The sequence below is a fragment of the Pristis pectinata genome, chromosome 2 (genome assembly GCF_009764475.1).
Source record: "Pristis pectinata isolate sPriPec2 chromosome 2, sPriPec2.1.pri, whole genome shotgun sequence".
NCBI lineage: Eukaryota > Metazoa > Chordata > Chondrichthyes > Rhinopristiformes > Pristidae > Pristis > Pristis pectinata.
In genome coordinates this window covers 3,657,458-3,673,732 of record NC_067406.1, presented here as the reverse complement: position 1 = coordinate 3,673,732, position 16,275 = coordinate 3,657,458, and the positions used below count along the sequence as shown (strand labels likewise).

The 16,275-nt window shown below is 49.8% G+C and overlaps 1 protein-coding gene across 6 annotated transcripts in view; it reads right to left on the bottom strand.

Moving 5' to 3' along the window:
* The window catches only part of dysf (dysferlin, limb girdle muscular dystrophy 2B (autosomal recessive)), a 280,694-nt gene that overhangs the window by 137,199 nt on the left and 127,220 nt on the right, over positions 1-16,275 (bottom strand). For all 6 annotated transcript variants that reach the window (XM_052038414.1, XM_052038407.1, XM_052038430.1 and 3 more), the window contains 6 exons: positions 13,492-13,598; positions 8,631-8,826; positions 7,574-7,729; positions 5,759-5,890; positions 4,834-5,000; positions 2,107-2,221 (listed from right to left, as the gene is read on the bottom strand). In XM_052038414.1, coding sequence (XP_051894374.1) covers positions 2,107-2,221; positions 4,834-5,000; positions 5,759-5,890; positions 7,574-7,729; positions 8,631-8,826; positions 13,492-13,598 — 873 coding nt within the window. The remainder of the gene's footprint in view (positions 1-2,106; positions 2,222-4,833; positions 5,001-5,758; positions 5,891-7,573; positions 7,730-8,630; positions 8,827-13,491; positions 13,599-16,275) is intronic.

Sequence of the window (16,275 nt, the reverse complement as noted above, 5' to 3'; positions counted from 1 at the left end):
TAGAAGGGTTTGAGAGGCTCTTAGACAGGCACATGGATGTGCAGGAAATGGATGGGTACGTACATTGTGTAGGGAGAAGGGATTAGTTTAGTTAGGTGTCATTAGCTTAATCTGGCAAAACATTGTGGGCCGAAGGGTCTGTTCCTGTGCTCCACTGTTCTACGTTCCATGTTCTATGACCCTCCATTCCAAGGATCTCTTCAAAGTAATGCTCCAACAATGCCAGTTCCCAAGCTCCTGGAGGGGGTCATGTGGGAGGAATCCGTCCATCTCCACACAGCTCAGGTGATCATGTACAAATTTCTACCGAGCCTGAAAGGCAGGATGAAAAGCAGTTGATTCAGACACCTCAGGGACTTGGAGAATTTTGCAGAATTTTCTTTTCCTTGATATATCTTTTCCTGCACTCCCCCACCGTTGGCCCAACACCAAATGATTGGCTGGAGGTCTGAAGGTTTGACCATTCAGGTATCAGAGCTGTGGGGTGGTGAAGCCTGCCTATGCTTGGGTGCTCAATGAGCCTCAGTTGTAGAAGACATTGGTGAGGCTACATTTAGAATATTGTGTTCAGTTTCGGTTGCCCTGCTATAGGAAAGATGCCATTCATCTGGCTACGAGGATGTTGCCAGGATTTGAAGGACCGAGTTATAGAGAGAGGTTGAGCAGGCAGGGACTTTATTCACTGCAGTGTAGGAGAATGAGATAAGATAAGAAAAGATAAGACAGCTTTACTAGTCACATGTACATCGAAACACACAGTGAAATGCGTCTTTTGCGTAGAGTGTTCTGGGGGCAGCCCGCAAGTGTCGCCACGCTTCCGGCGCCAACATAGCCCGCCCACAACTTCCTAACCCGTACGTCTTTGGAATGTGGGAGGAGACCGGAGCACCCGGAGGAAACCCACGCAGACACGGGGAGAACGTACAATCTCCTTAAAGACAGCGGCCGGAATTGAACCTGGGTCGCTGGCGCTGTAATAGTGTTACGCTAACTGCTACAATCTTATAGAGGTGCATAAAATCATGAGGGGCATAGATAGGGTGAAAGCACATAATCAAAAACTAGAGGGCATACATTTGAGGCGAGGAATAGGAACCTGAGGGGTGTGGTTTTCACGCAGAGGGTGAAACGAGCTGCCAGAGGAAGTGGGTGAGGCAGGTACATTAACAACATTTAAAAGACATTTGGACAGGTGCATGGATAGGAAAGGTTTAGAGGGATATGGGCCAAAAGCTGGAAAGAGCAGGCACGGTACTGTAGCGGTTAGTGTAACGCTATTACAGCGCCAGTGACCCAGGTTCAATTCCTGAGGCTCTCTGTAAGGAGTTTGTACATTCTCCCCGTGTCTGCGTGGGTTTCCTCCGGGTGCTCCGGTTTCCTCCCACATTCCAAAGATGTACGGGTTAGGAAGTTGTGGGCATGCTATGTTGGTGCCGGAAGTGTGGCAACACTTGTGGGCTGCCCCCAGGACACTCTACGTAAAAGATGCATTTCACTGTGTGTTTTGATGTCCATGTGACTAATAAAGATCTTAATCTAAAATCTAAAAAAAATGGGACTAGTTTAGATGGGCATGTTGGTCAGCATGGACCAGTTGGGCCGAAGAGCCTGTTTCTGTGCTGTGTCACTCCATGACTCTAGCTTGGTTGAGGCAGGGTGCCAAGCAATGGGGTGTGCGGGGACTGGCCATATAACACTGACTGCCTACAGTGAAGGAGGCTGGAGCACACCAGATAGTCTGAAGAAACTGGGGTCAGTCAGCACAAGGGTCAGATTGTGAGGGGTCTGGATGGGGAAACTGTGTCCAGTGGCCAAGAAGTGAAGCTAGACCATGTCCCTGAGCCAATCATCATGACCCAGGATGGACTGCCTGCAAGGATGGTGGGACCAGATTCAACCACAACTTTCCGAAGGGAATCGGATTCTAAATGGAGACGTTTTTATGGGGCAAGAGGGGGATAAATTGGAGAGATTTTCAAAGGGGCTTCAAGGATTATGGGCTGATTGTTAACACAAGGCGAGTCTCACCACTGGGTTCTCAGGGCTCTGAGGGACAGGCAATGAACGGCCAGTGACTAGGTCATCGGAATGGATACCGTGACTTACTACATCAGTGTAGGTGTCGGTCATCTGAATCCACTGTCCCCCTGGCAACCGCATCTGATTCTCGAACACCTCCTCGACAAAGGTCATGTGACCAGCATCGACATCGTACAACAAACTGTGAAGGAGAGCATCACCTGTGGGTTAGAAACAGGAGACCAACCGCGCACACACACTTAGAGTCACACCCACATACACACACACAGATTCACACCTACATACACACACACAGTCACACACACTTACAGATTCACACCCACGTTTACATAGTCACACTCACATACACACACATTTACACAGAGTCGCTCTCGGACACACACACAGGCACACACACAGAACTATCACCAGCCCGGCAGTTGTTCATGGGCCTGACTCCCAGTACAGTCTGACAGCAGGTTCTAATGCCAAGCTGGTGCCAGCTGTGCATTCAGCCAACGCCACATGTTCCCATTCTCCGGAGACCAGCTGGATACCATTTCCCTGGAAGGGGTTCCCTGCGAGTAGCCTCAATGATCCAGGACTTGCCCAGGCTTGGTCCATGGACTTTGACCCATCCACAGGGAGTGGGCATGGTTGGCCAGGCTAACGTTTACTCCCCATCCTCACGGTCCTTGAAGGCACGTCCCACTGGGCCATTTAATACCAGCCGCTCCCCCCCCCCCCCACCGGTGGGTCTGCAGTCACCTGGTTGGCACATGCCCTTCCTCAAGGGACAACATGGGTTTTACAACAACCTAGCATCGTCTCAACCACCTTTACTGATACTGATCTCCTTTTAAGTCCAGACTTATTAGTTATGTTCCCCAGCCACAACTGGTGGGATATAAACACATATCCTTGGATCATTAGTCCAGAATCACAATAAGGTTTATTATCACTGACTTACATGACGTGAAACTTGTTTTGCGGCAGCAGTACAGTGCAAAGACAAAAAAATATAAAATTACAAAATAATGCAAAAAAAAGGAACAATGTTGCAGCTATATAGGACCCTGGTCAGACCCCACTCGGAGTACTGTGCTCAGTTCTGGTCACCTCACTACAGGAAGGATGTGGAAGCCATAGAAAGAGTGCAGAGGAGATTTACAAGGATGCTGCCTGGATTGGCGAGCATGCCTTATGAGAACAGGTTAGGTGAACTCAGCCTTTTCTCCTTGGAGCGACGGAGGATGAGAGGTGACCTGATAGAGGTGTATAAGATGATGAGGCATTGATCGTGTGGATAGTCAGAGGCTTTTTCCCAGGGCTGAAATGGTTGCCACAAGAGGACTGGGGAGTAGGTACAGAGGAGATGTCAGGGGTAAGTTCTTTACTCAGAGAGTGGTGAGTGTGTGGAATGGGCTGCCGGCAACGATGGAGGAGGTGAATACGATAGGGTCTTTTAAGAGACTGTTAGATAGGTACATGGAGCTGAGTAAAATAGAGGTCTATGGGTAAGCCTAGTAATTTCTAAGGTAGGGACATGTTCGGCACAGCTTTGTGGGCCAAAGGGCCTGAATTGTGCTGTAGGTTTTCTGTGTTCTATGTTCTAATGAGGTAGTGTTCATGGGATCCAGGACTTGATCCATTGTGCTTCTGTACCTAAAGTAAATGTGTTACATCTGTGCCTTCAGATAAGTGCGAGGTGCTGCATTTTGGGAAGACAAATGAGGGTAGGACTTCCACAGTGAGTGCTAGGGCCCTGGCGAGTGTTGTAGAACAGAGGGACCTTGGAGTACAAGTACATGGTTCCCTGAAAGTGGCATCACAGGTAGACAGGGTGGTGAAGAAGACATTTAGCATACTGGCCTTCATCAGTCAGGGCATTTGAGTACAGAGGTTGGGATTTTATGCTGCAGTACCTCAAGAAGGTGACATCCATCATTAAGGATCCTCACCACGCGGGACATGTCCTTTTCTCGTTACTACCATCGGGGAGGAGGTACAGGAGCCTGAAGACCCACACTCAACGATTCAGGAGCAGCTTCTTCCCCTCCGCCATCAGATTTCTGAATGGTCCATGAAAACTACCTACTTATTCCTATTTTGCATTATTTAATTTTATGACTTACAGTAATTTTTACACCTTGCACTGTACTGCTGCCACAAAACAACAGATTTCACGACATACGTCAGTGATAATAAACCTGATTCTGAATCTGATTCAGTTGGTGAGGCCATATTTAGAATCTTGTGTTCTGTTTTGGTCACCCTGTTGTAGGAAAGATGACATTAAGCTAGAAAGAGTGCAGAAAAGATTTGAGGATGTTGCCAGGACTCGAGGGACTGAGGTACGGAGAGCTGAACAGGCTGCGACTTTATTCATTGGAGGGTAGGAGGATGAGGGGTGTTCTTGTAGAGGTGTATAAAATCATGAGGGGCATAGATAGGGTGAATGTGCACAGTCTTTTCCCCAGGGTTGGGCAATCAACTAGAGGTTTAAAGTGAGAGGGGAGAGATTTAATAGGAACCTGAGGGGCAATTTTTCACCTGAGGGTGGTCCGTAGAGGGTGGTCTGTAGAGGGAGCAAGTCGCCTGAGGAAGTGGCTGAGGCAGGTACAATAATATTTTTAAAAAAAAGGAACATGGACAGAAAAGGTTTAGAGGGAAGTGGGCCAAATGGGGGAAACATGGTACTAGCTCAGATGGGCATCCTGGTCAGCATGGGCGTTGGGCCGAAGGGCCTGTTTTTGTGCTGTATTGCTCTATGACCATTCCCCATGTCTGGACTCCAGGATATGGGATACTCACGTTTTCTCAGGACTGATGAACCAGTCTCCGGCCCAAGCCCAGCCCGGCGAAGGTCGAAAGGATTCCTTGGGCAGCTTGATCTTGCCGGTGACGTCGGTGTACTTGGGGTAGGTGAGGCCTGTCGTGCCCCAGTTCCCCACCAGGGCCAGCTTGGTTTGATTTTCATACTGTGCAAGAAACGCACTTCCATTAGCCTGCGTCTGATCAATGGGGAAACAAGCCCAAACATCCAAGACCCAGTGACCTTCGCCAGCACCAAGGGCGGGCCAGCTCACAGTAGGAGCTCAATGATGGACACACACACCAAGGCAGATGAACAGCTCGTTACTCAAGGACAGGACATCTGCAGACTTAACAGCTTCTTCTCCACTGCTATCAGACTTCAGAACCGATCACCTCTCTCACATCCCTTCCCCGAGGTGTTCTCGAACCCTTAACTCTACCTCTTCTGTTATTGTCACTTTAGCATTTCTTTTCACACTGCTTCGGATTGCTCTAAACCTTTGCACCGTTGTTTTTGCACTGGTCGCTGTATTTATTGTTTTGTTGCATTTATTACAATTAATTATTATCTGAAATTGCTCAAACTCCTGCTACATCGTTACTTCTCCCAATTTTGACCTGGGATCTACTGCGTAATACTGGTTGGTGTCACTTTAAGAAGCTCCCGACAGGAAATGCTGCTTTGCCTGATGCAAGTTCTTTTATAAATAATGTTCCTTTATTATTGCATTTAAATGAACCATTATTGACCAGCATCTTGGAGAGTGAATGCAAGATACTGAGAGATTTTCTCTCTTCAGATACTCCCTAACCTGCTGAGGACTTCCAGCACATTCTATTTTTTTTATTATTTCAGGTTTTCAGCATCTGCAATATTTTGCATTTGCCCCCTGATTTTCCCCGGCAGGTCAGTGGGACTCACGGTCTCTGCGAAGACGGACAGCTTCCCCTCGGTGAACTGGTTAAACTCTTTGCTGTCTGCGGCCATTCCAAACCAGATCCTCACTCGTACCTGTGCCGGGATCTTGCCGATTTTCGAGCCACCTCGCGGGTGCTGGGAATGAAGCAAAGCAGGGCTGTGAGTCCGTAGCTCAGTGCAGTAAGAAGCTTGCAATCCAAAGCACTCCCAATTGACACTCTTCCCGAGGGACATGCCTCTGATGAACATGCATCCCAATGGATGCTCATCCCAAAGCAGGATGCCTCACAGCTTGGTATGGCAGCTGCTCTGCCCAGGACCACATGAAACTGCAGAGAGTTGTGGACACAGCCCGGCGCGTCACGGACACCAGCCTCCCCTCCATGGACTCTGTCTTTACCTCCCACTGCCTTGGTGAAGCAGCCGGCATAATCAAAGACACCACCCAGCTAGGTCATCCTCTCCTCTCCTCTTCCATAGGGCAGAAGATACAGGAGCCTGAGGGCACATATCACCAGGCTTAAGGACAGCTTCTATCCCACTGTGATAAGACTATTGAATGGTTCCCTTATACAATGAGATGGACTCTGACCTCACGATCTACCTTGTTGTGACCTTGCACCTTATTGCACTGCACTTTCTCTGTAGCTGTGACACTTTACTCTGTACTGGTATTGTTTTTACCTGTACGACATCAATGCACTCTGTGCTAACCCAATGTAACATCACTGTGTAATGAATTGACCTGTACGATCGGTATGCAAGACAAGTTTTTCACTGTACCTCGGTACAAGTGACAATAATAAACCAATACCAATACCAAACGACATGCCTGGCATTGGATGCACTTCCGCTGGACACCTCACCCAATGGAAGAGAAGAGAGAAGGTCCCGAGTGGGTGAGGTCTTCGATTATGCTGCCTCACTTTGCTCTCAGTGCCATTGGGTGAGGTGTCCATCGATGGACCTTCCTCCCAACAGCGCACGCCTTGTGCAGCCCACACAATCTCCCACTTCTCTGCATCTGCAGACGCACGCAACTGACCAGAGACTTTCCACCCGATCCCGTTTTGTCTCCTGCTTCCTCCTCTTCCTTTCCACCACCTCTTGCTGTTTTTCTCTCTGCAGATGCTGCCCGACCTGCTGAACATGTCCAACATCCCTTTCTCTCGATGTTGGGATTTCCAGTGTCTGGTATCGGTATCGGTATCGATATTGGTTTATTATTGTCACTTGTACCGAGGTACAGTGAAAAACTTGTCTTACAAACCGATCGTACAGGTCAATTCATTACACAGTGCAGTTACATTGAGTTAGTACAGAGTGCATTGAGTTAGTACAGGTAAAAACAGTAACAGTACAGAGTAAAGTGTCACAGCTACAGAGAAAGTGCAGTGCAATAAGGTGCAAGGTCACAACAAGGTAGATCATGAGGTCAGAGTCCATCTCATTGTATAAGGGAACTGTTCAATAGTCTTATCACAGTGGGATAGAAGCTGTCCTTAAGCCTGGTGATATGTGCCCTCAGGCTTCTGTATCTTCTGCCTGCTGGGAGAGGGGAGAAGAGAGAATGTCCCAGGTGGGTGGGGTCTTCGATTATGCTGTGTCACTTTGCTTTCAGTGTCCCCCCCACCACCCACCACCACCCCCACCCCCACCCCCCACCCCGTGATCCCAGACTCACAGGGCTGCGGCCATGCAGAGATTGCCCTCAGCAGTGGCCCAGCGAGGCAGACAGGTTAGAGGCAGTTAGTGTTCCATTGAGAATGGAGAACTGAATCTGCTCAGGGTCCACACAGAGGGCCACCAGCTGCTCACCTTGAGGTAGACGGTCTGAAGGGCCCCACAGTGTTTACCATGGCAGACCGAACTTCTCCTGGAGTACAGGACCTCGTGGGCTGGGATCCGATGGTAAGCTATCCTTCGGTCTCCTTGTAGCATCCAGATGACAATGTCAGGCAGGCTGTTCTGGGGCTGCGAGAGAGACACAGGTCAGTCCCCACACACCAGGTCATAAACCGATCATGGAGAGGTCAGGTAAGGGACAGGAGAGGTGAGAAGGGTGGGGGCAGAGTGAGGGGAGTGACACGTGATCTCCCGTGTGTGGTAGCTTGGACCTGTTTACTCTGATTCCTGACAGCTCCTCTTGTTGGTACACCAGGGGAGCAGAGGGCGCCGCATGCTGTTCCCTGACAATGCCCATCCTGTCTGTGTGTCCAGGGATCAGTAAAGCTCAAGGCCAGAGGGTGTAACTCGCAAACAAACCCAACATCATCACAGCACATGAGGGAGCTCTACTCTGTATCCAGCACATACTGTCCCTGACTTGCGAGTGTAATGGGACAGTGTAGAGGGAGCTTCACTCTGTGTCTGACCCTGGGAGTGTGTGATGGGACGGTGTAGAGGGAGCTTCACTCTGTGTCTGACCCCAGGAGTGTGTGATGGGAGAGTGTAGAGGGAGCTTTACTCTGTGTCTGACCCTGGGAGTGTGTGATGGGACGGTGCAGAGGGAGCTTCACCCTGTGTCTAACCCCGGGAGTGTGTGATGGGACGGTGTAGAGGGAGCTTCACCCTGTGTCTAACCCCGGGAGTGTGTGATGGGACGGTGTAGAGGGAGCTTCACCCTGTGTCTGACCCCAGGAGTGTGTGATGGGAGAGTGTAGAGGGAGCTTTACTCTGTGTCTGACCCTGGGAGTGTGTGATGGGACGGTGTAGAGGGAGCTTCACCCTGTGTCTAACCCCGGGAGTGTGTGATGGGACGGTGTAGAGGGAGCTTCACTCTGCGTCTGACCCCAGGAGTGTGAGGCAACCTCGTGCTCTCCTCCCACAGTGTTGTCTCCATTGGGGAGTTGAGGGCACAGTTGAGGACACTCACCTCCTCGGCCATGGACTTGAGTCGCTCCAGCCAGTCCTCTGCCTGGTCCAGAACAGGCTGCAGCTCCAGTTGCTCCTGATGCTTGAAGTTCTCGGCTGCCTGTCGGATCTGCAGCAGGTTGGTGGAGCGGAAGCGATGGATGTGACTGTCAAGGCAGGTGGCAGATGGGATCTCCGAGACCACGGGCAGAGGCTGGCTGCGGGAGGAGGGGAGAGAGAATGCTGAGTCCTGGCACCCGGTGCAGTGTGGAAACTCTGGGGGAAGAGGTCAAACAGGGCAGGACCCCACAGCTACAGTGCGGCTCACACTCAGACTGCTGCTACCTGGAGACTATCTCACTGGTAAGGCTGTATAAGACATTGGTGAGGCCAAATTTGGAGTATTGTGTGCAGTTCTGGTCACCTAACTACAGGAAGGATATCAGTGAGATTGAAAGAGTGCAGAGGAGATTTATTAGAATGTTTCCAGGTCTTCAGGAGTTGAGTTACAGGGAAAGGTTGAACAGGTTAGGACTTCATTCCTTGCAGCGTAGAAGAATGAGGGGAGATTTGATAGAGGTTTACAAAATTACGAGGGGTATAGACAGAGTAAATGTGGGCAGGCTCTTTTCACCTAAATTAGGAGAGATAAGTACGAGAGGACACGGCTTTAGGGTGAAAGGGGTAAGGTTTAGGGGGAACATTAGGGGAACTTCTTCACTCAGAGAGTGGTGGGAGTGTGGAACGAGCTGCCATCTGACGTGGTAAATGCCGGCTCACTCTTGAGTTTTAAGAATAAATTGGATAGATACATGGACGGGAGAGGTCTGGAGGGTTATGGACTGGGTGCAGGTCAATGGGACTAGTGGAACAAAGTTTTGGCACGGACTAGAAGGGGTGAATGGCCTGTTTTCTGTGCTGTAGTGTTCTATGGTTCTGCTCTTAACTCCTCAATCTCGGGCAGAGTGAGACGGCAACAGGTCCCTCTCCCTCTGGCGCTCAATCCCACCATGTTACACTGACCACTGCATTACTTCATTACCATGTTCTTCCCTCTTCCTTTCCAGTCCTGATGAAGGGATTTGACCCAAAACATCGACTGTTTATTTCCTTCCATAGATGCTGTGTTTGGAACCATGCTGCCTCATTCCTAACTTTCCTATCTTAGAACAGAACATTACAGCACAGCACAGGCCTTTCGACCCACAATGTTGTGCCGACATTTTATCCTGCTCTAAGATCTATCTAACCCTTCCCTCCCACACAGCCCTCCATTTCTCTCTCATTCATGTGGCTATCTAAGAGTCTCTTAAATGTCCCTAATGTATCTCCCCCCACAACCTCTGCTGGCAGTGCGTTCCACGCACCCACCACTCTCTGTGTAAAAAAACTTACCCCTGACATCCCCCTTATACCTTCCTCCAATCAACTTAAAACTACGCTCTCACATGTTAGCCATTTTTGCCCTGGGAAAAAGTCTCTGACTGTCCACTCGATCTATGCCTCTGATCATCTTGTGCACCCACATTCCAAAAGACGTACGGGTTAGGAAGTTGTGGACGTGCTATGTTGGCGCCAGAAGCGTGGCGACACTTGCGGGCTGCCCCCCAGAACACTCTACGCAAAATTATGTATTTCACTGTGTGTTTTGATGTACATGTGACTAATTAAGATGTCTCCTTATGAAGTCACTTCTCATCCTCCTTCTTTCCAAAGAGAAAAGCCCCAGCTCGCTCAACCTATCCTCATAAGACATGCTCTCCAATCCAGGCAGCATCCTGATAAATCTCCTCTGCACCCTCTCTGAAGCTTCCACATCCTTCCTATAATGAGGCGACCAGAACTGAACATAATATTCCAAGTGTGGTCTAACCAGAGTTCTATAGAGCTGCAACATCACCTCGTGGCTCTTGAACTCAGTAATGAAGGCCAACACACCATATGCCCTCTTAAAAACCCTATCGACCTGCAACTTTGAGGGATCTATGGGCGTGGACCCCAAGATCCCTCTGTTCCTCCAAAACATTTCTACCATCTTAGTTAGGATCTTCTGTAAAGTCACTATTGTCATTTAGTATCAGATGCTGTAAATTACTCTGTATAAAGGATGTTGGGTGTGACTCCCTTGCTGTACCCTCGGAGTGTTATTCTTAAGACATTCAATTATTGCAATTTGCAGCTATTTTGTCTACAAAGTACGCAAGACACTGCTCTAATAAGCACACGGGATGTTCTTCATTACACTCTCTTTTTGTTAAACTGGACAAGTGATTCTCAAAAGGTACTTTGAGCCTTTCTGGTTACAATTACTCACTGTGGAATACATTGAATGTTACTCTCTGTAGTGTATGTGAGAAATTTGTAGAGGGTCATATCCAGAGTGCTTCATAGAGAACAATACGAGGGGTTCCTTGAAGAGTGTAGTATTTGTGGTACTTCAAAGTGAGTAATATCAGGGGTACTTTGAGTGTTATACAGGGGTTTGTTGGGAGTACTTTATGGAGAGCAATATCTGGGATTTCCAATACCCAGGGTACTCTCTACAAACTATTCCTGATACTACTCCCTACAAAGTACTCTGAATATTACTCGATGCAGTGCCCCAGATACAACTCATTACATGTACCCTGAATGTTACTCACTACAAATTACTGATATTAGTCTTTTAAGATAAGATCTTTATTAGTCACATGTACATCGAAACACACACAGTGAAATACATCTTTTGCGTAGTGATTTTGGGGGGGCAGCCCCCAAGTGTCGCCACGCTTCCGGCGCCAACATAGCATGCCCACAACTTCCTAACCCGTACGTCTTTGGAATGTGGGAGGAAACCAGAGCACCCGGAGGAAACCCACACAGACACGGGGAGAACGTACAAACTCCTTACAGACAGTGGCCGGATTTGAACCCGGGTCGCTGGCGCTGTAAAGCATTATGCTAACCACCATGCTACTGTGCCTGCCTCAATATACCTCAGATATTAATTACTGCAGTAACAAACAATCTGCTGGAGGAACTCAGCAGGTCACACAGCATGTGTGTGAGGGCTCCTCCAGCAGATTGTTTGTTGCTCCAGATTCCAGAATCTGTAGTCTGTATCTCCCTACCTTAATTACTACAGTGGCCCAGATGGTAATCTCTATAAAGTACCCCAGATAACTCCCTCTACAATGCACCCTAGATATTACCCCTCTCCCCGTTGTTACTGACCATTAAAGTACTTCAGATATTACTTAAAATAAACCACTGACAAAGCTCTCTCTAAAGAACCCCACATCTTCCAACTGTACATTTCCCTATTTATCAAGTACCCCAAGTAACTGGAATTCCCGATCCTGGACGGTTCTGGAGGCCAGATCACTGGAGGCATTTATAGAGGACGTGGATAAATTTTTGAAAGCAAACTGAAGGCTATGGGTACAGAAGTGGGTTGGGACAGATCAGCCATGATCGCATTGAAGGGCGGGCAGGCTTGAGGAGCCAAGTATCCTACTCCTATTTTCTTGTGCTCCAAGTACCCCAGATAGTACTCTCGACAAAGTACCCTGCATATTTCTATACAAACTACCTCAGCATCTCTCTCTACTGAATGACCTAGGCCCAGCACATAGATGCAATCACAAGGAAGGCACACCAGCATTTTTACATTTTTTAGAAGGTTAAGGAGGTTCAGCTTGACACCGAACGCTCTAACAAACATCTACAGATGTACTGTTGAAAGTGTCCTGACCAGTTGCATCACGGTCTGGGACGGCAATTCAAAGGCGCAGGAACGCAAGAAGCTGCAGAGAGTAGTGGACTCAGCCCAATACATCATAGATATAGAAATAAGATATTTATTTATTAGTCACATGTACATCGAAACACACAATGAAATGCGTCTTTTTGCGTTACTGAGAATGTTCTGGGGGCAGCCCGCAAGTTTCGCCACTCTTCCGGTGCCAACATAGCGTGCCCATAGCTTCTAACCTGTATGTCTTTGGAATGTGGTAGGAAACCGGAGCACCCGGAGGAAACCCACGCAGACACGGGGAGAACGTACAAACTCCTTACAGACAGTGGTGGGAATTGAACCCGGGTCGCTGGCACTGTAATAGCGTCATGCTAACCAATACACATACATCCCTCCCCACCATCGGGAGTACCTACAGGAGGTGCTGCCTCAGGAAGGCAACATCCATCATCAAAGATCCCCACCATCCGGACCATGCCATCTTCTCACAGCTCCCATCGGGCAGGAGGTACAGAAGCCTGAAGTCCCACACCACCAGGTTCAGGAATAGTTACTTCCCTTCAACCATTCGGTTCTTGAACCAACCTGCACAACCCTAATCGCTACCTCAGTATGACAACGCTATGAAAACTTTGAACTAAAATGGACTTTGTTTTTGTTCTAATCATGTTCTTTCTTGTAAAAATTGTGTTAAATATATGCTTAATTTATGGTTTTCTTGTGAATGCTGCTTATCTGATGCTATGTGCCTGTGATGCTGCTGCAAGTAAGTTTTTCATTGCACCTGTGCACACATGGACTTGTGCCTATGACAATAAACTTGACTTTGACTAACTGGAGATACAAGAGACTGCAGATGCTGGAATGATGCAGGGTTTCGACCTGAAACATTGACAACTCCTTCCCACCACCCCCACCCCACCACAGATGCTGCTCGACCCGCTGAGTTCCTCCAGCAGATGGTTTGCTGCACCTGGTTTTAACTCCCGTACAAAGTACCCAAATATTCCCCTGCAGTCTCCCACACAATGCTCTGTATAGATCACCTTGGATATTAATCACTACAGTGTATTGAGTGTACGACACTCTCGGCCTGTTACTCTCAGTCTGCCCTTGGCATCCTGTAGTGCGGTTCCCTGTGGATTACCTGCAGTCACTGATTACGTTGTCAATCAGCTCCAGAACTCTGGCCTCCACTTCACTCTCGGAACTCTTTGCTTTGAGGGCGAGGTGGACCAGTTCAAGGCCGGATTCCTGCAACAGACACAGGACAGCGGGTGCATCAAACATCGCGAAACAGATTCGAAGGATCTCGAAAGACAAGGACTCTGAACACAAGTCTTGGGTTTAAATGATTTATTTATAAAGACAAACACGGGAAAAGGTAATGAGGGCAAGACACGCACACACACACTGGTGATAGCACACGTGGGAAAATTGCAACAGGGGTAAATTACACACACACACACACACACACACACACACACACACACACACACACACACACACAAACACACAAAATGAACTGGGTACAAACAATCAAGGAAAAACAATACAATACCCGCCACCCCTTGACTCAGTGCAGGCATGGTTCCATGCCCCTGGGAATCCTAACTTAAGATGCTCCTAAACCTGTCGAGGTGCACAGCTTACCGGTGGTCTCTCCAGCGTTGTTGCATGATTCCTCCGGGGCAACAAAGAGATAGAACCAACACATGGAGCACCAGGTAGTTCGAACAGGCTAATGACGCAGGGCCAGGTACAAAGGTGTTTACCGAAGCCAATCATCAGGTGTGCCCTCATGGGTGGGGCTGGAACCAGGCCTTGATTGACAGTGGTGTGGCTTTTGACCAGGTGCTGGGCTTTGCTGTCACGTGACAGCCTCAGCCCTCCACGATACAGATGGTAATCTGGGACCTTGCCATGCAAGTAACAGGTGGCGGGGATAGATCGGGGTCTGGGCGCCTCCTGCCTCAGTGTCCGCACAGCCCCAGGTTCCTGCAGGAGTGTACCAGGCTGAGGGAGGCTTCAGTGGGCAACATCTCTACTTGGGGAAGAGCATGCAGTGAAAAGAGAGAAATGGGGGCAGTGGATCAAGATGGCGGGGGTGTTGGATCAGAGGGCTGGGTCTCCTACAACAGTCCCCTAGGTGTGGTCAGGGGCTGAGAGTGGAGGGGGTGGGCTTTAGTGATGTCTGCTGGTGGATGCAATGGAGCAGTTGTGGCCAGAGATGGGGGCAGGTCAATGCAGTGGGCAACACACATACAAGGTGCTGGAGGAGCTCAGCAGGTCAGGCAGCATCTGTGGAGGGAAATAAACAGTCGACGTTTCGGGCCGAGACCCTTCATCAGGACTGGAAAGGAAGAGGGCAGAAGCCGGAATAAGAAGGTGGGGGGAGGGGGAGGAGCACAGGGTGGCAAGTGACAGGTGAGTCCAGAGTCCAGGTGAGGGGGGAGGGTAGGTGGGTGGGGGACGGGGGGAGATGTAAGAAGCTAAGAGGTGGTAGGTGGGTAGAATGGATGGGCAGGTCATGGCGGTGGGAGAAGGGGAAAGGGAAGGGGGGAGGGGGCCTCAGGAATGAGGTAAAACAAAGGAAAAAAGAGAGGGGGGGGAAAGGCGAGGGGTTACCGAAAGTTAGACAAATCAGTGTTGAGGCCATCAGGTTGGAGACTTCCAAGGCGGAATATAAGGTGTTGTTCCTCCAACCTGCGCCTGGCCTCAACGCGGCAGTAGAGGAGGCCGTGGACAGACATGTCAGTATGGGAGTGGGATGTGGAATTGAAGTGGGCGGCCACCGGGACGTCCTGGCTGTTGCAACGGACGGAGCAAAGGTGCTCGATGAAGCGGTCACCCAATCTGCGTCGGGTCTCACCGATGTACAGGAGGCCGCACCGGGAGTACCAGCTGCAATAAATGACACCCTCGGACTCACAGGCGAAGCGCTGCCTCACCTGGAAGGATTGTCTGGAGTCCTGAATGGTGGTGAGGGAGGTGGTGTGGGAGGTGGTGTAGGGACAGGTGAAGCACTTGGTGCAGGTGCAGGGATAAGTGCCAGGGGGTTATCAGGGGGGAGGGATGAGTGGACAAGGGAATTGCGGAGAGAGTGGTCCCTGCAGAAAGCAGAGAGACGGGGCGAGGGGGAGATATGTTTGGTGGTGGGATCCCATTGGAGGTGGCAGAAGTTGCGGAGAATGGTGTGTTGGATGCGGAGGCTCGTGGGGTGGTAGGTGAGGACAAGGGGAACCCTGTCCCTGTTATGTTGGGGAGGGGGGGATGGGGTGAGGGCAGACATGCGGGAAATGGAGGAGATGTGGGGGAGGGCTGCATTGATGGCGGTGGAAGGGAAACCCCGGTTACTGAAGGAGGAGGACATCTCGGATGTCCTGGAGTGGAAAACCTCATCGTGGGAACAGATGCGGCGGAGGCAGAGGAACTGGGAGAAGGGGATGGCGTCCTTACAAGTGACTGGGAGGGAAGAGGTGTCGTCAAGGTAACTGTGGGAGTCAGTGGGTTTGTAGAAGATGTCTGTGGTTAATCTGTCTCTGGAGATGGAGACAGAGAGATCCAGAAAGGGGAGAGAGGTGTCAGAGACGGACCGGGTGAATCTGAGGGCACGGTGGAAGCTGGAGGTGAAGCTGATGAAATTGCTGAGCTCAGCACGGGTGCAGGAAGCAGCCCCAATGCAGTCGTCAATGTAGCGGAGCAAGAGTTGGGGAGCATTACTGGTGTAGGCTTGGAACATGGACAGTTCCACGTAGCCGACGAAAAGGCAGCCATAGCTGGGACCCAGGCGAGTGCCCACGGCTACACCTTTGGTCTGGAGAAAGTGGGAGGCACAGAAAGAGGTTGTTGAGGGTGAGAACCAGTTCTGCCAGACGGAGGAGGGTGGTGGTGGAGGGGAACTGGCTGGGTCTGTCGAGAAAGAAACGGA